General features: G+C 33.9%; 1 protein-coding gene across 1 annotated transcript; it reads left to right on the top strand.

The window, feature by feature from the left end:
- Positions 1-796: 796 nt before the first annotated feature.
- Positions 797-17,800, top strand: LOC139512032 (threonine synthase-like 1). Its single transcript, XM_071299347.1, has 10 exons — positions 797-978; positions 3,729-3,869; positions 4,437-5,236; positions 6,898-6,968; positions 7,964-8,068; positions 9,221-9,323; positions 12,041-12,206; positions 13,486-13,737; positions 14,936-15,026; positions 17,402-17,800. Exons 1-10 carry the CDS (start codon positions 841-843, stop codon positions 17,725-17,727), a joined length of 2,193 nt encoding a protein of 730 aa, XP_071155448.1. The 5' UTR covers positions 797-840; the 3' UTR covers positions 17,728-17,800.
- Positions 17,801-23,909: the final 6,109 nt, after the last annotated feature.

Consider the following 23,909-nt stretch of genomic DNA (forward strand, 5'->3'; position numbering starts at 1 on the left):
ACAAGACAAGTTTATTAATACACCAAGGCACACATTGTGTGCAACAAGAGCAACATAATGTAGTGTACAATATAATAAATTGATCAATAAATATTACCAAAAAAAATAACGCAACCCTTTTATCACTACGGGTGAAAGGAGGTTTTCAGTATTTGTGAAATAAGTTTAGGATACGTACTAGCGTATAATATTTTTTTTTAAGATAGATTATTAATGTAGTTCATGCACTTCGCATTGATTTTATATTGGCCCGGCTTTACGAATTAGGTTCGTCAGAATTAATTCTGTTCCGCTTCAGAATTTTCCGTTGTTTATGTGATTACTTGACCGTTTTTATAGTGATTATTTGATTACCAGACCGAATATTTAATGATTATTTGATTATTTGATAATCACTGAGGCTAAGCGGACTGAATTTTTGATTATCATCTTGTTAAAAAAAAAACTATTTAATGATTATGGGATTTTACTTGCTAAAACAATTGTGATGATGTGATTACCCATGATAGATCTCTTATAATAGTTCTAGACATGATATAATATAGTCCTTTATACGGTTTTATTTTAGTTCACTTCTTATTCCCGTTGGCTTGCTCATAATATATTTATGACTATATTGTTACGCTAGTCTGTACTTTAATTTAATATCACAATTTACTTCTTACATCACAGTTATGTTTCGAAGCCTTGCTTCCTAATTTTTAATAGTCAATAACTGTAATCGTCTTGAGATATATACTTAGTTGAAAAACTATGTAATCTATTTAGACTAAGCACACACATACGTGTCCATGTCCTGTGGTGATTTAGTTATTTAGTAAAGCCGAAATAGTAAACAACATGAAATTTCAGAAATCGTTGTTAAATTTGTTAAAATGCCACAACAGACTTTTCAGACCAGCACAGAATGGAATCAGCTGGTGTTTGGGTTGCAAATTACCTTACAGAATATTTTCTACTAAATCAGGTGGTAAACAGGTAATCATAATAAAATGGACTTGACAAGTGTATACCTATACCATGTATATACACATACACTGCTTCATTTGCTAAATTCATCTCAGTCTATTTCCACTGCTTTTATTAACAGTCTGTTACTCTTATTGATTGCCTGAAAGGAAAATATGTTACGTCAATTTTCTTTTACATACACATGTATACTGTTGATAGTTTACGCTAACAGTGTAGTAACTCAGCCGAGAGCTGGATGTGTTACCAAGCTACTGGACCAACTTCAATGGGAATCACTGCAGCACAGACAATGGAAACAGAGTCTGGTGCTGTGTTATAAGACTCAACACCAGTTGATTGCCATTGATCCAGCCAAATACTACACAACAGTGGACACTAGGGCCAGGGGCAACCACAAACTTAGACAAACTAAAGTGAAGAGGGATGTCTACTACCACTCATTCTTCCCAAAAACAACTAGAGAATGGAATAAACTCCCCGAATCTGTAGTGGAGTCCGGATCTCTAGAAGATTTCAGGGCCAGAGTGAATACCATCCCCTCAGGCTGGACCCAGCCACAACTGAAATAGACAGCAGGATAACCAGTGTACATAGATGTAATTAAGATCAATATTCTATTGTAAATATCGTCCATTTGTTTGGGGTTTTTTTTACTTTTGGCCAGAGAAGTGGCCTCCTGTCTGTTTGAGATGCGCCCAAGTCAATTACACTTTACTACATAGTCCGACTCGTAACGGGAAGAAGAAGAGAGCCCTTTAACTCTGGACCCAGCTGTTAAGTTCTTTGGCTGATATTTGTTTTATATGCTTTCCATGAAATACATTGACCGTTGAAGACAACAACAGCTATGTACAAGATAGTTTTGATTTAAAAATAAACGAAAGCCTTGAAACTCCGTCATATGCGTCAGTCTCGAAACAATGTATTTAAGAGTTATACGAGGTTTCTGCTGCTTCATCTCAGATGAAGACCAAAATAATTGTTCAAGGAAAGAAAATTCATTTTTCACATCAACTGCAATGCGGGTTCATTTATTTCGCCAGGCTTTGCTATTTCCAGTATTTTGTGAGACAGAATATTAATTTTCAGCCTATACCTGTCTGTTGCATTATTATTTATTTTAAGACCTTACTAGGCTAGGAATATCATTTACAAATTCATATGTTGTCCTGGACCAAGGTCTCTTACATGTATCTGTTGTAAAATGATATAAACATAGTACCATCACGAAACATTGAAAATGTACAAAGAATAGCAGCACTCTACGTCACCAACAGGTACCATGACACCAGTAGTGCCACTTCCATGATTGACCATCTTACAAATGAAATGACTTGAAACTTGCAGATACATCAATTGAGTAAAAATGATGTACAAAATAACACCCAAAGGCTTATATCAGTATACATTTACCTTTCAGTAAAAAAAAAAGAAGATTCAACAATTCACTTTAATAACCAAACATTCAGCTCCAAAACAGATTACTTCAAGTACAGTTTTTTCCATTCACAATTGTCCTGCGGAATTCACTCCCACAAAACATCAACGGCGTCAACTCTTTGGATCACTTAAAATACATATCCAAAGTCAGTACGTTTAGATCTAACCTGTTTGTAAATATGTCTGGAGAATTGAGTTCGACCCTGAAAATTGCAGAGTTCTCACACATGGCTAGCACCATCTCAAGTTGTGTGGATTGAGGGACATATATGTGGCGATATCCGTAGACTGTAGGTTTGTTCCAAATTATTTGCGGTGTTTCCGCAGAGGGAACACTTCATACAATCTGTTATGAGTAGCTGTAGTTGGTAGGAATTATTTCCTGTGCGATCGGAGCTTCTTATTGGCCTGAAGTGTATTTAATATTGTCTATGGCTATTAGGTAATTTGTTATTTTGCTACAGATTTACGCCTCTTATATTTAATGCGCTTCCCTCAGTTTTAGTTTGTTACCCCGATTTTGTTTTTTGTCCTTGGATTTATGAGTTTTGAACAGCGGTATACTACTGTTGCCTTTATTTGTAGAATTTACAGCCCTAGATCACTTATCAGGTTGCAGACAAATGATATTTGATTTCTGCTGTTGATATATCTTGTAGTTCGCTTTTGAAGCTTCTCCAATTCATCTTTAACTTTGCTGATAGGGGTCCTTTACTGTCGTAGTTTATTCCATCTTTGGTCTCACTGGCGTCTTCTTAGCATGCTCCATAAGTTGGTGGATTTGGAGCTGATGTGGAATAGCTCAATGTAGGAATCTATTGAAGGCTTCGACTGGCAAAACCTGTGAAGTTGGTTGTATTTCCCCCTGGTGGAAGGTTCAACTATAGGAGGAAAACAATGAAAGAACAGAAACACTGAAGTGCATCAAAACACATGGTATATCATGGAACAATTTGACGAGCATCACTGAAGAGACATGTATTGTCGAAATGCGCATCTGGTGCAAGAAAATTGGTACCGTTAATTTTATTTGATGACCAGAACTACATGATAATTTGAATCAACGGATAAGCAGAGTTGTGCTCATGTCTAGTTGACGGCATGCGCATCTTTATCATTTTAACAACGTTACTGATAAATGTTCAATTATAATATAAGAAGCAGTCGGTGAATAACTTGGAACATTGTTGTTCATCACTATTTAGTAGTTATACTTTTTGGGCATCAAAAATCATTTACTATGTGCTAGCTTGGTTTTTGTTTAAACACGTTATATTTTCATCGTGTAACAAATATATTATAATGACTATTTGTAGCCAAATATAATATTAATGGGAAGTCCAGGTTCCGGTAAAACCACACTAGGCAGAATACTAGGGGAACGTCTTGGTTTCCCAGTGGCTGACATAGATGATCATCACTTAGAACCATATTGGGGAATGTCAGTGGCAGATAAGGTAACTTTATTTCTAATAATATAGTTAGCTTCATAAAAAAAAAATTATAAACGCCGTTGTAGTTTCTTCTTTAAAGTGTGTTAAAGATTCTTTTACGATCTGGTTTAACAAGATCTTCAGATATGCTTACTGACGTTGTTGCTCGTTGAAGGCCACAACGTGAAGTATGAATGTCTACTTTGGTAAATGTTTGTTGTTAAATTTGATTGAGGTCATCCGCTATCTTCTGTTTTTTTTAAATAATCAAAACATCTGATTTTTTCATTAAATTATGTGTGCATACATATTTAATTTGTGTGGATTACCATTCTTGCACATCCATTCTAGACACCATGCATTGTGAACTTTGTTCTGATATTTTAAGCTTATGTATATTAAAATAATAGTTTACGTATATTTAGTGAACTATGAACAGTTGTTAATGGAAAGTCAACATTTTCATTAAAAAAAAACTATTGCTGATTCTATTTTTATATACTTACTTTTTAGTATTTTTTCACAAATTCCAAACAGTTAATGTATAACTTTTGTTTTGTCGATTTTGAAAATCTTACCGATTTTTTCCAGTTATCTGAAGTGGGACCTGATCGTTTTGTTGAAGAAGAAGGAAGGGCGTTACTTCACTTTGACCGCAATGGACACGTGGTATCATTATCTGGATCAAATCCAATGTATTCAGCTGCTATGAACCACATTTCCAAAACTGGAATTGTAGTCTTCTTGGACACTAAACATGACGACATCGTTGATCGACTAGAAAAGATGAAAGTTAATCGTATTGTAGGACAAAGCCCTGATGTACCGATGATAGACATACTTAAGTATAGACAATCGTTTTACGAAAAGGCATATGATATACGAGTAATTTGCGAAGAAAATGAAACTCAAGACTCAATAGCGGGAAAGATTGTCGCAGAGCTGAAACGTTATCAGAATTCATCGGGTTACGTCTCAACAAGAGACCTTTCTAAACAGCCTCATGAAGTAAAATTCTCCGAAGCTATCCTTCAAGGCTTAGCCCCAGATGGTGGTTTATTTGTCCCAAATAGCAGCATTGCAAAGTTTTCAGAAAAACAGTTGGACAGATTAGTGGATCTTACATACCAAGATAGAGCTCTTCGAATTTTAGAGAAATGGATCCACCCGGACGATCTCCATCCAACATTACTTCAAGGTTTCATTAACAAGGCTTACAGCGATGAGAGTTTTGACAGTAAAAATATATTTCCGATTCGACAACTAGCAAAAAATCAGTATTTACTCGAACTTTTCCACGGACCAACATCATCGTTCAAAGACGCTGCGCTACAAATGTTACCACAATTCTTTGTTCACGCATTACAAATGTTAGGCCAGACATCAACAAGGTAAAATCTTTTTTTTTTAAATCTAACAAACACCAAAGTCAGATAACAAACACATACAATTATTAAATTGATCACCAGTGATAGTGTATGATGCCTATAATGGGTTTTGCATACAAATAATACAATACAAAGATGATTTTTAGTCAGGGTAAGATAGAGAGTTTGTTTGAATGTAATAAAAATCTAATCCTTTTGGTTTCCCACAGAGAATTGCAAATTGCATAAAAGTCAAACTTTCTAGACAATCATATAAACGAAAAAAATTCTCCTTTTATGCATTTATTTTGTTGATATGTTTACAACGATCGAGGTATATATATAAGCCTTTAAACAATAAGCAATAACTTGTGCTTCTTCATTTCTTAGACTATTTGGTCAATCTGAGGTTTAAGTGCTTTCAAAAATTTATATACTAAATGTATTGATATGCATATGTCTCATTTCTTTGCCATCAGATAATTAAACATTAATGATAGTCGAAATTCTTCAGTTAGAATATAATCCCAAGAATACGGCGATATATCAAAATACACTCCTTTACTTTACCATCCTTGATATTTCTTTACATTCCAGACAAGCAATACTCTACTATTTGGACCGCTTGATTTTGCCTTCCTTACTCGTGTCTGCTTTAATGATATACAGATAGTTATCAAAGGTACCAGTCTTATCATTTGACACGTCAGACGCGCGTTTCGTCTACATAAGACTCATCAGTGACGCTCAGATCAAAATAGTTAGAAACTTTGAACAAGTACAAAGTTCAAGAGCATTAAGGACCCAAATTTTCAAAAATTGTGCATAATACGGCTACGGTAATCTATGCCTGTGATGCAGAAAAATGGAAGCGTTTTTAAAAAAAATAATTTATTATTACGCTGATGATGAAAAGTAGAATAACATAATTATTGAATTCAAAACGGAAAGTCCCCAATCAAATGGCAAAATCAAATCATAAAACACATCAAACTAAGGGACAACAACTGTCATATTCCTGACTTGGTACAAGCATTTTCAAATATAGAAAATGGTGGCTTGAACCTGGTTTTATTAGTGCTAAACCTCTCACTTGTATGGCAGTCGTATCAAGTTCAATTATATTTATAACGATGTGTGAACAAAATAGAAATAATAGGTAAAATTGTCAAAATAGAGATTTAGCCATCATCACCGTGTCAAAATCTCAATCAGAACAAAAACCAAAAAAAAAATATATATATAACAAAAGAAGCACAAAAAAAGGAAATATAAAATTTAACAATCACATGCATTGCTACGCTACTTATATATGTATTTAAAATCAACCCAAATAACTGCATGGCGAGAAGAGAGTCCTGTGTTAGATGTTACTGAATGTTACGTCACACAGGAAGAGATATAAAACAGTTTTGTCGTTTACAGTATTTTCAATATTATAATAAAACAAGAACATAAAGACAATATGATAGAACAATAACATATATGGTGGGAAGTTAAAAGTACAAAACGAATTGTGTTACAAGTTTCCTCTTTTCTCTTAAAGTACTGTAAACTCGTGCTATATTAACGAGGAAAAGTATGGGCAACGAAAGCAGTGTAAATATTTCAATTTTGCAAGATATAGACCTTGATGTGATTTTTTTTCTTCGTAATATGCATAAAAATTATATGCATTCTTGTAGATATTTAATACTAGTTGCCACATCAGGAGACACCGGTGGTGCTGTGTTAGATGGATTTTCTAAATATGCGGGTAAATCTATAACATGATGTTAGAAGTAAACGACATAAATATAGCTATTGTCATTTAAAATACCGATAAATAGTTAAAAGAGAGGCCTAAATATTTATCAAAGGTACTAGGATTATAAATTGATACGCAAGAAACGCGTTTCTTCTGCATAAGGTCCATCAGTGACGCCTACTAAGACTCATCAGTGACGCTCAGATCAAAATAATTATTAAGCCAAACAAGTATAAAGTTGAAGAGCATTGAAGAAAAAAGTAAAATCACAAAATTACTGAACTTAGAGGAAAATTAATTCGGATAGTCCATAATCACATGGCAAAATCAAATAACAAAAGCATTGAAGACCCAAAATTTTAAAAAGTTGTGCCAAATACGGCTTAGCCTGGGATAAGAAAAGCCTTAGTATTTCGAAAAATTCATACTTTTGTATAAACAGGCAATTTATAAATTGACCTCATAATTGATATTCATGTCAACACAGAAGTGCTAACTACTGGGCTGGTGATACCCTTGGGGACAAAACGTCCACCAGCAGTGGCATCTACCCCTGGTGTAAAAAATATCAAAGGTACTAGGAGTATAATCTAATACGTCAGTGTAATGATGCTTTATACCAATCAAGTGGCAGATTCAGGAGAGCGAAAAGGGCGTAGACCTCTGTTAGAAATATATGTTTAATCTGCATTGGTTTTGACCCTGCAAATGTTTTGAAGTCAAAATGTTTAAGAGCTGATAACAAATCAAATGTTAGAAACAGATTGGCCACAGACGTCTTAGGAATCAACCATTTATGTTTACTATTGAAAAATGAAGAAAAACGTGTTTGCAAAAAGAGTAATTTAGTAAAACAATCTGTATTCTGTCCTCTGGGTAAAATAAATTGGTCAGATATATAAATACCTGTCCTCCCAAGATTATCAAATGGTTAATCTCTTGGATCCCCGACCATCCTCTTGCCCTAGTTTGATATCCTAAACGTTTTGAAGTACTCTTTTCAGGTCGATCGGGCGTCGGAGTACTGATATTGTTCCCTGAAAATGGAATCAGTGATGTTCAAAAGAAACAAATGACGTCAATGAAATCAAACAACGTCCATGTTGTAGGTATGGTATATTTGTAATTAACTTTAGAACTGACAAGTAAAATTGAGAATGAAATGGGAAATGTGTCAAAGAGACAACAACCTTACCACAGAGCAGACAACAGCCGAAGGCCACCAATGGATCATCAATGCAGCGAGAAACTCTCGCACTCAGAGGCGTGCTTCAGCTAGCCCCTAAACAAAAATGTATACTAGTTCAGTGATAATGGACGTCATAGTAAACTCAAAACTATACACAAGAAACTAAAATTAAAAATCATACAAGACTAACAACGGCCAGAGGCTCCTGACTTGGGACAGGCGCAAAAATGTAGCGGGGTCAAACATCTTTTTTGAGATCTCAACCCCTCCCCTATACCTCTAGTCAATGTAGAAAAAAACAAACACACAACAATACGTACAGTAAAACTTAGTTCAAAAGAAGCCATATTTTCTTGCAACGGATCATATTTATTTCTAGTTACGGTCCCCTTTTGACTAAACAGTTATTGCAAATGTTTAGGCAATTCATCTCTAACATTAATGTTCATGTAGACCCTTTGGCTGCATTTTTACCTCAAAATTTACTCTGAGTACAGACAAACCTGGGCATATGGGAACGTTTTAATGCATATCATGCCCTAGATAAATAGGAATTCAAATGTATTGTATGATTTAGAAAATTCATAACTTAACTGGATTTTGCAGTGCACTTTTTTTCGTCCCTGCAGAAGATGATAAAATTAAAAAACAGTTGAGTTATCTTGATATGGTCCACTCAGGTACACAGTTTAAATCATCAATTATTATCAGGTATCTATTGTCCATTTATTGTCCATGTCACACTGATCAGCTCACTTCAATAATTATCTGTGGGGACGATCTCTTATTTTGGTACCTTCTGGAGGAATGAAAAAAGTGCACTGCAAATTCAATCCTGTTAAGTTTTTACTTTTCTAAAACACAAAACATATTTGAAATTTATTTATCTAGGGCATGCTATGCCTTAAAACTTTTCCAGATGCACAGTTGTGTCTGCTTTAAGAGTAAATTTTGAGGTGAAATTACGGCCATTTTAGCCAAAAGATCTACATGAACCTTAGTCGTTCTTAAATTCCTTTTCTACAATTAAGCGCAATAAAACAAGAAATACATAAACTATTCATTATTTCAGGGGTAAATGGTGATTTTGATGACTGCCAGTCATATGTCAAAATGGCTTTCCAAGACCCACTACTAGCAAACATGCTTTTACAGGAAAATAACTGTATATTGAGGTAATGTCGAAGTAAACGCTTATTATATTAATATAACACTTAAAAGTTACAATATAGAACCTACAGTTACGATCAAATTATTGGCAGCAGTCATACTCATGTGTATAGAGTACAATGCCATCCCTTTAGAAGGTTGGGAACAAACCCTCTATATGGTGATTATACCTGTATAGAGGGATAATCCTTCTATAGAGGGATAAAATTATCCCTCTATAGAGGGGTATTTTTGTTTAGACTGGATTTAAATCAAAATAGGGCAAAATGGCATTTTCTACTATTTATGGCAGTAACCTGCAACAGTTGATGCACCAATTGATGTACTTAATTTAATATATGTTCCGGACCATATGAGTATTTGGACCATACGCGTATGGTCATGACCATATGGGTATATACTCATATGGTCCGACCATACGCGTATGGTCGGACCATACGCGTATGGTCGGGGTAATTAACACTCTGTTACAGTTAACTTTTAATACTTCTAAACTCTTCATATGGTATGACCGTTCATTCAAAAGACGCTATCATATAGGTAATTTTATCGTTATATTATAATAAAAAGATAAGCTAAATAAAAATAAGAAGTTTCACATTGTTAATTTTACTTAATTGTCAAATTTAAAGTAAACACATTTTATACCGATGGTCATTACCGATGGTCATAACCGATTTGTTATTACGAGTAAATGGCAATATGTCGACTAAAAAATTAAATTCCAAAAATTTCTTAATGAACTGTTACATAAGAAGTCACTGGAAAGTAGCATACTATTAGTTTATTTAAGTTGTGTTGTGAAGATGGTGTATTGCAGTCAACCATTTTACGATATTTGAGATCTAGAGCTTCTTAAAAACACTGTAGACATCAGAATTGCCAAAGACCTCGGTATCACTGTACGCAGCTACAAAAAAGGCTTGTTTTTCACTCGCAAACAAAATGTGTAAATGAAAAAGATCGTGCACAAAACTTGAAAATGCAAAAAAGCTATGATACCGTGTGGAAGTGAATGTCATCCAAGCCTACATGCACTAATGTAACTAGCGATGAAAACTAACTATGGCATCAATATTAAATTTTTACGTAGTTTTTTTTATTATAAAATTAAAAAATTGTCATGTTTTAAACCATCACTGTTTTTTTTAGATAAAGTTCTTGTATTATTGAAACGTTTATAATGTAATTTGGAAAAATAAATATACCTATATGGTCCAAATACTCATATGGTCCGGCCCGTTAATAACCAAACGAGTATTATACTCATATGGTCCGACCATACGCGTACGGTCGGACCATACGCGTATGGTCGGACCATATGAGTATACGCAAATGGTCATGACCATACGCGTATGGTCCAAATACTCATATGGTCCGGAACATATACACATGCCCAGTTTGCTGCTTATCTGACTAAATATACAATCTATTGTTCACCATGATTGAAAGTTGTGATGATCAGGTGAATTCTACTCAGTTATGCCTCACTGAACAAAATTTCTATTGTTAGATTTAACATGAAATTTAAAGGTCAACTATTCCTTTTGTTGTTGATCAGGTGTTCATATAGCTATACAATAGATTGCAAGTTTTGTCACTTTAGCAGAAAACTGGTCACCAAGTTTATAGTAAAGTGCATATGTTGATGCATGTAATGTTAGAGATTATAGCCAATATAACTAGAAAATACCATTCTGCTCGTCCGAATTTAAAGTATTTTATCTCTAAATTCAATAGGCTATAAACAAGACAAACACAGATATAGGGTTAGTTGCTCGCAGTAACATATTATTTTCTCTTGCAATACAATATTTTATTTTACTTTATTGTACAGATTTCTTCGATTGAAACAACATATAAATACATGACGTCATATAACATTGTTCCTCTTTCGCATCGTTTCTTTTTCCTCTTCTAATACCCACAACGCCTGTACGTACAATAAACATAGTAGCAACTGCATATATACCAATGTGACCAACTTCAATTCGACGTAACAGCGAGCACCTTCGATACTAATACATTTAAATGCCAAACTTTATATAGTACCATTAAACCCCACCCGTAGAAACCGCCAAAACTTTCCTCGTGCCTTATGAACCTAACATCAAATTTGTAAATTATAGAACAAACTGTTGCAGAACCAGTATCAGAGCTAGTTATACTAGTTGCCATCTATGAATAATTACTACAAATAGCAAACGGGAAAAACCCCAATTTCAAACGAAATAAAATACATTTAAGCAAAGTGAATTTCATGATCGTAAAACACAAATAAAACATATCACTTTTGTTTGGAGATATTTATCCAAGTCCTCGTCGGCACATCTTCAAACTATTACTAATTCAGTGGCGGATCAAGAAATTTTCATAAGTTGGGGCCCACTGACTGACCTAAGAGGGGGCCCGCTCCAGTCACGCTTCAGTGATTCCCTATATAAGCAACCAAATTTTTTCCCAAAAAGGGGGCGGGGGTCGGGCCCCCTGCCCCCCCCTAAATCCGCCTCTGTAATTGAATGATTTATGGTGGGGGTTTTCAATAACTTTGTTACGCGTAATTAATCAACATGAGCTGGGATATGTGATTTTGTCAACTTATAATTTGTAACTTAAAGTCTCAACAAACTATGATTCGAAGTAACGTTTTTGTTCAAACATTACTTTTGTAGATAATTAGCAATTATTGATGAATTTTTAAATGTAGTTAACTATTTTGTAGTGCCGCTAACTCTATAAACTGGGGTAGACTTTTACCACAAATCGTTTATCACGCCTCGGCATATCTAGATTTAGTAAAAGAAAGGGTTATTGCTGTCGGTGATGAGATAGACGTCTGCATACCTACTGGTAATTTTGGTAATATATTAGCGGCATACTATGCAAAGGTATTTGAAATTACTTAATTCGATTGATTGACATAAAGGAAATGTCAGTACCAAGTCAAGAATATGACAGTCGTTTCCATTTGTTTAGTGTGTTTGAGCTTTTGACTTCGTCATTGTTTAATGGATATTTTCGTTTTGAATTTCCTTGGACTTCGGTAATTTAGTTTTTTACTTTCTGCTTAATTTGTTATCTTATTTTTTTGTTCTTTTTGTATTCCTACATTGAACATTTCATCGAAACATAGATAAAAAAAGCATATATTTGTAGCTATTTAATCTGTTGTTCAATCTGCATTTTTTTATGTAGAAAATGGTGGACTGAACCCGGTTTTGTGGCTAGCTAAACATCTTACTTGTATGACAGTTGCATACTGTTGAAACAAGTAAGATGTTTATCTAGCTATAAAACCATGTTTAATCCATCATTTTCTGGTACTTTTGATAACTATTTCTGCCTCAAGGAATGTTATATAGTTAATTGAAAATTGAAATACATTCAAACTTGTTAAATTATTTTGTAGATATTTTGAAAGTATTTTCTTATAAATATTCTTTCCTGCGTTTTCCAATGAGAGTATGGTATTGCTAATCTAATAGGTCAGAAGAGGTGCAGAAATTGAATTTTCGTTTGGAATGTTGTATTTTATTAGTATCAATTATTAACCGAAGCTAAATAGGCCACGTAAAACTTTAAAGGTTAGAGAAATTCTCTTGGATGTCGTATTGACTTGGCTTTCCCACTGGATTATTCTTCGAAACTATATAATGCGGCTTAAAATAGACAAACTCGCGATTGGCGAACCAATTATATAAGCCTGGTATCATTGGTGAGTTATAACATATTGTAAGTCACCAAAGAAAGCAATAAGTATTTGTTTTCATAATTCTGACGACAGAGTAATTTCCCATGTTACAACATAACAATAATCGTTCAAATTAAATGAACTGTATTCTAAATAAAATTATGTCTCCACATTTGCTACTTATTTTCGTTCGGTTGTTTATATGGCACACGTAGTATATCTACAGTTGCTTGATTTATAGGGTCAAATTTAGTGAACTTGAACTGACCAATTCGCGTAGAACAAACTTTGAAATAGATTGATCAAAAACTGAAAACTAATCAGTTTTATATTAGAGATATTGTTAACGTTATACTTATAAATATAACTATTTAATAGAAGAAGACAAAACTGTATATAGCATTCTTATATAAGAACATTCATAGGAAACAAAAAACATAATAAATGAAAAGTGTTCTGTTATTTTTGTTTTACAGGAAATGGGAATACCAATTAAACGTTTTATATGTGCTTCAAATGCGAACAACGTTTTAACAGAATTTATCAACACTGGACGCTATGATATCCAAAGACGTCGTCTTGTAAAGACAATTTCCCCAGCCATCGACATTCTAGTGTCATCAAATCTTGAACGATACCTTTATCACGTGTCCAATGAGAACTCATACTTGGTGAATTCATGTTTTGGTTCACTTAGTGCCCAAAAGTGTTTTGAAGTACCACCAGATGTAAGTATGATGAAATATTTATTTGTGAAGATTAGTCGGAAACACTATACACTTCTAAGACTCATACTATTTACGGTGAATCAGAAAATTATTTGAACCGCATCTAAAACATTAACAAGAATTATGTTGCATTCATACTTATACATTAACATTCAATTGACCTGATTAAGTATATGTAAATTTATAAATTTATACAGAATGTAAGTAAGGATGCAGTAAAAAAAATCATTGTTTCCACTTCCGCTTTCACTAATCAAATTTCCTTTCATAGTATTTTTTGTTTAAAAATAAAACGTCACTTCCTGATAAAGATTGACATGATTACTTACAATTATTGTAGAAAAATGATTTATATCAGATGCATTTCTTCTTCTTCCAGTAAGCGGCCACCGTCAACTGGTTGACTATTCTGCCACATTTATGGAGTGCGCGCATGTATGAAAAAATTTTAATTTAACAAAAACAAAAACTAGGTGAATTTTATATACAAGTGCAAATAAAAACATGTCAATTTAATTACTGACGGAGCTGAGCCTTGAAAGATTCAGGACTCGGGGCAGAGACCTTACAGTTGGGCAAGGTGTTCCACTCTCTTATTGTTCTAGGATAGAATGACTCCTTCCAAACTGTAGTTTTGCATGATGGAATTCTGAATGCTTTTTCGTTGTTATTCCTGGAAGGACGTTCGTTTGGTATCAGTTTATTTGATGTATCAATCTTTACATAGTTGTTATTAAGCTTATACATCATTATCAGTCTGCTCTGTTTTCTTCGTTCTTGTAGTGTAGTCCATTCTAGTTGTTCAAGCATGTCACTAACAGATGAAGTGTTGTGGTATCTGTTAGTAACATACCTTGCTGCCCTCCTTTGGACCATTTCCAATCTATAAATATCATTTTGTTGGTACGGGTCCCATACTGAACTAGCATATTCCAATGTTGGTCTGACGAGGGACACATATGCTTTTTCTTTTATAGACTTGTTGGAGATGTTTAAGTTCCTTTTAAGAAAACTGATGGTATTGTTTGCTTTGGAGCAGATGTTGCTAATGTGTTTACCCCATTTGAGATCTGATGCAATGGTACATCCCAGGTATTTTGCTGCTGTGACATGTTTACTAATTAATGTTGATATTCAAGGTAATGTTTAGATATGTACCGATCTATATAGTCTTGTTTTGTTTTATTTTCTTGTACAGATACTGAAGAAAATGAAAAGTATGTTCATTGCTGATTGGTGTAGCGAAGAAAAATGCCATTCAACAATTAAAGACACTCTTAAAAGGACAGGTATTTTAACTTCATGTTGAAAGATTTTTAGTAGAATGGTTGTACAAATATGATATTAAGACTGTTGTAATTAGTCAAAAATTCATTTAAGTGAACCGGAATTTTAGTTTTCATAACCCTATTTTGTCGTATTAGGAAATGGTGCAGATAGTGTCAGTCTGTATTACAGACGCTTGTTTCCATCCCACATCTTTGTATCAGTCTACTTGCCATCCTTATTTGATCATATTTAATGAGTGGAACATCCGTATCGATTTAAAGTTCATTACTTCAAAGGCCCAAAACGAACATTGGTGTTGAAAAAATTAAAACAGATGGGAAATCAAATGTGTTTAATATGTGATCACATAAAGAAATATGAAGATCCCTGCTGATTTTGAAGTAACTTGGTCTATGGTCATGTTCATAGCAACTAAAAATAGATTTGTGTAAGACAGTACTGTATAAAATCATAACAGAAAAAATAAACAGAAAAGAATCATAATAATACGTAATATAAACTATTACATTAGTTCACTATAAGAATAACAACTGACAAAAGATGCTAGGCTTACAATTTCGAATGCCAGACATGCGTTTTGTTAACACAAGACTCATCAGTCACTTTCAAATCAAGAAATTTTAAGGGTCAAATGAAGTGTGAAATTGAAACGCATTGAGGGGAAACAATCGAAAAGGTTTAACCAAATACATCTTAGAAAATATATTCTTGTGGTAGAAAATCTTTAATATTAGTTTTTCGAACAATTCAAAGTTTTGTAAAACATTAAGTTGTCTACATTTTTATCGGCCCGTGGATAATATGTGTAACTTGTTAATAAGGAGATGGTTTATCTGATATAAATTTGAACATCGGTTAACTACTGTTGTCCTCATTCATATCGTTCCTAAAACGTAATGGTGTCAAAATAACCCAAAGCGTAAAATGTGTATATTTGAAATTGCGCTTTTGATTATCCTTATGGAAACCCTTGTTCCTGTTTTTTTAAGTAAGACTAAACCTTAAATTGGTTCTTTTAACTTCTGATACAAACTATGTTGAAGGAACATAAAGTGAAGCTTTCTCTGATCTAATTGTAAGATAAGTAAAACTAGCATTTTCTAATCGGCAAATTGTAGAAATGAGCAGGATAATTTAAAAGACTTGTTAATGGTTGACCTTTTTAGTACTAAAAGAGAAATGACGGAGATTAAATGGACAGTCAAACTCATAGATCGGAAATAAACAGACAACGCCATGGCTAAAAATAAACAGACAAACAGACCAATAATTGTACAGAAGACAAAACATAGAAAACTTAAGACTAAACAACACGAACCCCACCAAAAGCTGGGGGTGATCGCAGGTGCTCCGGAAAGGTAAGCAGATCCTGCTCCTATGCACATGTGGCACCCGTCGTGTTGCTTATGTTATTACAAATCCGGTAAATAGTCTAATTCGGTAGGTCACAATCGTGAAAAAGGAAGGGTATTGTAGTTACGACATAAGGAATATATCCGATATCATCTGTGAAACGGTTATTCCATAACGATCAACCAAATCGTGATGGCGTGCATAAATTTACAAAAGGGTGATTTCAACTTCACCATTTGGAACTCTTGGTTTAATAGCTTACTTCTGATCAGCAATCCTCTATCAAGGAAATCATGATAGTAAATACAAGCTCGGGAATATTGTATCAATTGGGAGATATATACTGCGTATGCAGGCGCTGCTGGAATGTTACTGTACATAACAATCGATAAGAACCATTTAAAGATGTTATGTAAACCCCGGGGGGGGGGGGAGTTACTGACTATCCTTTCGTGTTAAACTGTGCCGAAAGCACTTGCCAAATCATACCCTGTTCTAACCAGATTGAAAAACATACCCCGTTCTAAACAAAATTTTGAAAAACATACCCTGTTCTATACACGCTCAGAAAATGTTTACCCTGTTCTAGACCGTATACAATAGATGTAGCTCTAGACCCAGGTTCTGTATCTTAAATAGTTAAATAAACGATCAGGTTCTAGACAAATATTTTGAATAAAAAAAGGCCCTGTTCTCACCAGAAGGCAGCAGGGCATGAAAAATCGACCCTGATCTAACCAGCAGGACATGAAAAAAGAACCCTGTTCTAACCAGCAGATCATGAAAAGGTGACCATGTTTTGCGGCACACTCATACCACTAAAAATATAGGATGAATCCATGTTATAGGAAGCTCTTAATATACAATTGACTGAGAATTGGTATAAGACAATACACGAAAAAAAGTAGATATACCCTATGTGACAGTTAACTTTTACTATAAACTAAAAAACATATTTGCAATTGTAAATGGTTGTTACTTATTGTTTAAGATTTTTACTCTAAGTTTTTCTTTATTTCAGGGTATATGCTAGATCCACATACTGCAGTAGCAAAAGCAGTGGGTGATAGGTTTAACAATGGTAAAAGACCTATGGTGATAGCTTCAACAGCCCATTGTGATAAATTCGCACCAGAAATTATGTCTTTTATGGGAAAAGCAGAGAGTAAAGATGACCTAGCATCTATGTTTAAGACATTACAAGAAATGAGGTCAAATCCACAGCCACATCATTTGTTGGAAAAATACATGCATCATGAGCGTGTTCACAATACTGTCGTAAACGCTGATTACAAAGAGGTTGTTAATCAGGTTATATCATTTTCCAGAAATTTAAGAAATTTGTAATAATTTATAATGTCGGACTCCTTGTTATATTCCAGAAACAACATTTTAATTGAATAAAGAGCGCATCCTCATATTTGGAAAATTTATTTTATATGACTATTTTATTCACTCAGAATTATCTCGTTTGGTGTGTTTTACGTTCTTTTTATGCAGCATTTATGGTCATTATGTTTTCTGGTCTGTGCGTCCGTCCGTCTGTTCGTTCGTCCGTTCGTCCGTCTATCCCAGTTCAGGTTAAAGTTTTTGGTCGAGGTAGTTTTTGATGAAGTTGAAGTCAAATCAACTTGAAATTTAGTACACATGTTCCACATGACATGATCTTTCTAATTTTAATCCCAAATTAGAGATTTTACCTCCATTTTCACGGTCCACTGAACATAGAAAATGATAGTACGGATGGGACATCTGTGTACTGGGGACAAATTTTTGTTTATATTTTGTTAAAGAATGTATTGCAAAGAGGGGTTTTGTACAAAATATTCCTGTGAAAACTGCTGAATTACATCATGGTAGTGTTATATTGATGATAACATTAACGGTGCCCTTTTTTCTGCACCAGATGCGCATTTTGACAGTTAAAGTTTCTTCATTGATGCTCGATGGTGAAATATTTGAAATCAATAACTTATCGTAATACGTAGACCTTATAACCGAAAATGGACAAAAAGTATACCAATGCAAGACAAGGAATTTGCGCTTTGCACGATAGAGACATATTCCTCAATTTAAAATAATTTCCAAAATAATGGCAATTTTTAAATCACAATACCCGTATTAATCCGGTGAGACGAGATGGGTTCATATATTACTAAATTATGATAGCAAATATTTCAAATTGAAACGTTACCGTACGCATCTTTATACTGCAACTAGTTGTGTTTATTTCCTAAATATAGTAACACAGCTATATTTTGTGCAATGTCAATTTCATCTTGGAACACTTTTTTTACAGTCAGGGGTTCATTAAGGGATGAAAATAAGTTGGAAATTTATGTTACAATTTAAATAGCTATGAATTTATTTATTTAAGTTGCAGTATAAAAACAATATTAGGTCAATGTCAGAAAATATCAACTTTTTTCTGAAATTGACCTAATATTGCATATTTATTTAACACATATAAGTCATATAAATAAAGCTTGCTATGCATAATAGTTGACGCTTATCATGTCGACGCACACGACTTCACTCTTTAAGGAATTCATGTAATTAATTCTTTCAGGTTTTTTTTTATTGATATCTTTATATTCGCAATGTAAAACGAAACGTTTAACAGCGGTGAAATATTGTTGCATCAAATATATTACCTTCGTTCAAATGTATAATGGTACGCAAGTTTGTGCAGTGTCTGCATACGGAGTATATATCTCCCAATTGATAAGATATTCCCGGGCTAGTATTTCCTATCATGATTTCCTTGATAGATGGTGCTGCTCACAAGGAAGCTATTAAACCAAGAGTTCCAAATGATGCAGTTGAATCATCACTTCGTTAATTTTACGGGCGCCATCACGAGTTGGTTGACCGTTATGGACTATCAGTTTCACAGATGATATCAAATATGTTTATTATGTCGTAACTACAATCCCCTTCCCTTTTCACGATTGTGACCTAACGAATTAGACTATTTACCGGCTTAGTAATAAAATTAGCAACATGACGAATGCCACCTGTGGAGCAGGATCTGCTTACCCTTCCGGAGCACATGAGATCACCCCCAATTGTTGGTGGGGTTCGTGTTGCTTAGTCTTTAGTTTTCTATGATGTGTCTTGTGTATTATAATTTTTCTGTTTGTCTTTTTCTATTTTCAGCCGTGTCGTTGTCAGTTTACTTTCGATCTATGAGTTTGAATGTCCCTCTGGTATCTTTCGCCTCTCTTTTGTTCCTACGAATATAACTATGTGATAGCTAAAAAGCTAGAACTCCAAATAGAGAAAGTAAAACGATATTGGTTGCAAGTTTCCAATGATCTATATATGCGTCAATTTGGCAGTTGTGAAGGACACAGCTCTGAAAGTTATAGTTGTCCGCAAGATAACCTTTAGAGATGTCACGGATACGTCAATGGCGGATCCAGAACCTTTTCAAAGTAAAGGGGGGCACTGACTAACCTGAGGGGGCGCTCCAGTCATTCTTCAGTGGTTCCCTATATAATCAACCAAATGTTTCCCTCCCCCTGTATCCGCCTTTTATCGTCTTAAGAGTTCTCGGTGTAGTAAAGCAATAATATTGTTTCATGCACTGTAAGGTAAGACTTGGATATAATAAAACGAACTTGAAGAGGTGCTACAGATACAGTCAATTATATTTTGTATCTTGACTAACATCTAGAATTTGACAAAAGTAAATTTCAGCTTTTGCAGTTGTGAAATTTCCATTTATATGTAGCGTCATTCTAGCAGCGCTTTCGTATGGAGTAATCTCCGATCCTAATTGATAAGATATTCCAAATCTTTCGTTTCCTATCCTGTTTTCCTTGCTGCTTACAAATTAAGGTTTCCAAGAGGTAAAATAAAACCCTTACCTTCGTAAAATTTTACTTTCACGAGATGGTTTACCCGTTATGGAATATTTGTTCTAAAAATTATGATGAATGTATTCCAAATGCGGAAATCACAATCTTGAACTCTTTTCCTCGAAGCTGACACCACGGAATGACACGCAAAACCGAATTTGTACTTAAAAGAGCAACATGGCGGGTGCCACTTCTGAAGCAGGATCTGTAAATGTCCGGATCACCTGAGATCAACCCCTTTTCTTTGTGATGTTCGTTTAGACTGTTTTTGTCATTTGTTCTTTTTTTGCTATTTTGTTGTTTTATCAGTTTGACTGATAATATCCCTCTGGTATCTCCCGCCTCTGTTCTACATTTCAGTGACAACATACAACATATTTTATCTATGAAAAAATGATGACACATTTTATAATCTTACTACCAAATGTCAAAACTTGTGCAGTCGCAAGGTTCTAAATTGCTATGCTTTCAATATTGTTTAGGGTATTAAATGTACTGTTTGCATGTCGGTGAAACACGATAAAAGAGAGAATAATTACATTAGATGTATGTTTCATTATAATACTTTATTCTGATTGGTTAACTGCACATCACGTGTTATTCCTGAAGCAATTGCATCACTCAATAAAACTTATCATTCATGATAACACGTGGTTCCATAAAAAAAAGTGCACAGGTGAATTAAATAAAAAAAAAAAAAATCGTGTTTTCCTGATCATAGCTCAAAAAATGTAATTATAAGTATTGAATGCTTCTCTTTGTAACTTCATAGGGTTGTAAAAGCGTTGACCGTGCGTACATTTTTATAATGAAGCGCTTCCGCGCTTCATACAAAATGTACTTCGGTCAACGCTTTTACACCCCAATAAAGTTACAAAAAGAAGCATTCAATTCTTAAATAAAACAATGTTATTGTCGATTACTGTTAATGATTCAAACATCAAAAGAACTTATCATTCACAGACAAACATTCGCCTATAACAGTATCATTCACAGACAAACATTCGCCTATAACAGTATCATTCACAGACAAACATTCGCCTATAACAGAGGATATTTTTTAACACCACAAATCCTTCCTTCTTTGTAATTTTTAAGAGAAAGGACGATGAGTCATCATGACGTGTTCCTTCTTTAGATGAAAACCAAATCATCACAAAAATCGTTATAAAGAGCGATATATAACAGGCGTGTCTGTATATTTCAATTAAAGTATTTCTACTATATATATTCATAAAGTAAAAGATAGTCTTTAAAAATTGAGTTAAGTTAAACGTCATTCAGATGTGGATTCTAAAAAATACTATAGATCTACTCCAAAATCTTCAATCAATAAACATACAATTTAGCAACAAAATGTTAACGATTGCTGTTCCCTCGTTCCATTCTTCTATTACCACATCTTATGATCTCTTATGCTCAATTTAAAGATTACTACACGTAATGATCGTAGATGCATATTTCTTCCTTTATATGTCAGAAAAGGGTTGTACTTTTGTGAATGTGGTTTTTTTTTGGGGGGGGGGGATATTTGTTGTTTATTTGTTGATTATTATTTTCTGGGGAGAAATTTTGTGTGTGCCTTACCGTTTATAAAGGAAAATAAATAAAACCAGATTTAAGATTATATAAAATGGTAGTCTTAAAATGATGTCTGGCATTGACCTTATTTTTAATTGTTATCTACGTAGATATTAGAATTGAAAGGAACAATATTGTGAGTAGGTTGAGAAGCATTCTTTATTTTGATTTTGATTTTATTTCAGGATATAGATTTGTGATTAATATCGTTTTGAGAAAGTGTGGCTTTTTTCCTTCCAAATGCTGTTTGTGAACTACTATAGTGTTAGTCACTGAATGTGCTACCCGCCCAGAAGTCAATGTTTAATTCTGAACAGGCATGATTTATATAGTATATAAAGGAATCATTTAAGTGTACTAAACTAAGTTTGCAACTCCCTCAGTCAAAGCTGACCCTTGCAGATTTTGGCTTTTCTGTATAGGCCTTTTTTACTAGTGATTGCTTTTAAAAAAAACACGTTTTGTCCTCACAGAAATCAGCATTATACGTTGATATTACGCAGTTACATTATTTTTCAGGGATATAGTCATATACTACGGTGCCTGTTTATCCACGATATTAAATTCAATGTATTACTTCACTATATAAACAAATAAGGTTGGTCGATTGATTGGGTTATTGCTGTTTTTTAAACGCTACGTTTAGCACACAGTCACCATGGTCACTTGTCTCAGAATTTTCCCCCCTATATACCTTATTGTAAGGTATATAGCTTTTTTTGTTCTGATACAAGTGCCTGTGTTTCAGCACTAAAATAAGAAGATGTGGTATGATTACCAATTAGACAAATATCCACAAGAGTCTATATGACATGGTTATATCTCACTGTCTGATCAGCATTCAGCAATGAGCAAAAACAATATAGTCAACATTAAAAAGGGGATGAAATGACAAAATGTGAACCTTTCAAACGAGAAAATCTACGGCCTGATTAATCACAGCTTACCAAATACAAAAGCAACCAACGACAACGCGTGACTAAATTGATGATTTAGTCAATTCTTCACATAGACGAGAAAAACGACTGGTACTACTGTACAAAATAGTGAACGACCTGGTAGCCATCCCCACTGAACATCATATAGAATTAATTTTAATACTAGACCATCCAGAACTTCTAACGTCAAACAAATAAAACTTTTATCAGCAATTACTGACATTTATAAACAATTTTTTTCCCCACAAACTATCATTGATTGGAACTTACTACCAAATACTGCCGTGAACTGTAAAACTGTGGTAAGTTTTAAGCCAGTTATATCGCGCGACTAGTTAAATCAGTGGCACACACACATGTCCTGCATAAGTTTTACTCAGTATTTTGAGTTCATTTCCAGTATTATACAGATAGAGATAAAGTTCCTACAGTCCATCGTCGTCGTCGTCGGCGTTGGCGGCGTCCACAAATATTCACTCTGTGATTAAAGTTTTTGAAATTTTAATAACTTTCTTAAACTATCCTGAATTTCTACCAAACTTGGACAGAAGCTTGTTTATAATCAAGAAGGACTCTGAATTTTGTAAAAATATGTTTCCTGTTTTTCTGTATATTACTTATAATACTTACTGTTTATAATCATAAGATAGTATCCAGAAAAAAAATCCAGTTTATCCGTATTTAACTTATAAATGGACTTTAGTTTTTCTGCCAGTTAACATTACATTCACTCTAGATATATGTGATTAAAGTTTTTAAAATTTCAATAACTTTATTAAACTATTCTGGATTTCTACCAAATTTGGACAGAAGCTTGTTTATGATCAAGAAGGACTCTGAATTTTGTAAAAATATGTTTCCTGTTTTTCTGTATATATCTTATATATGGACTTTTTTCTTCTTCCACTTAACATTACATACAGTCTGCAGTTAAAGTTCTTCAAACATCATAAGACTCATAAAGTAGGCGAGACACTGGGTTCCGCGGAACCCTTACATTTTTTTTCTTTCTAAAAGCATTCTATAAATCATTATTTTCATTATTTTTTTTCTACTTTTAAAATTCTATCTGATTTATTTCCTTCTAATCACAAAAAGTGTGATTTGAATGAATAATCTGAGTATGCAAATAGGACATTTTGCCCCG

Source organism: Mytilus edulis, chromosome 1 (assembly GCF_963676685.1).
Source record: "Mytilus edulis chromosome 1, xbMytEdul2.2, whole genome shotgun sequence".
Taxonomy (NCBI): domain Eukaryota; kingdom Metazoa; phylum Mollusca; class Bivalvia; order Mytilida; family Mytilidae; genus Mytilus; species Mytilus edulis.

What these genes read in the sequence shown, in the direction of transcription:
- LOC139512032 (XM_071299347.1), top strand. Translation starts at nt 841, where the DNA reads ATGAAATTTCAGAAATCGTTGTTAAATTTGTTAAAATGCCACAACAGA. An exon ending in AAACAACGTCCATGTTGTAG is followed by an intron (nt 8,069 to 9,220) that starts GTATGGTATATT and finishes TCATTATTTCAG; the next exon opens with GGGTAAATGGTGATTTTGAT. An exon ending in GTTTTGAAGTACCACCAGAT is followed by an intron (nt 13,738 to 14,935) that starts GTAAGTATGATG and finishes TTTCTTGTACAG; the next exon opens with ATACTGAAGAAAATGAAAAG.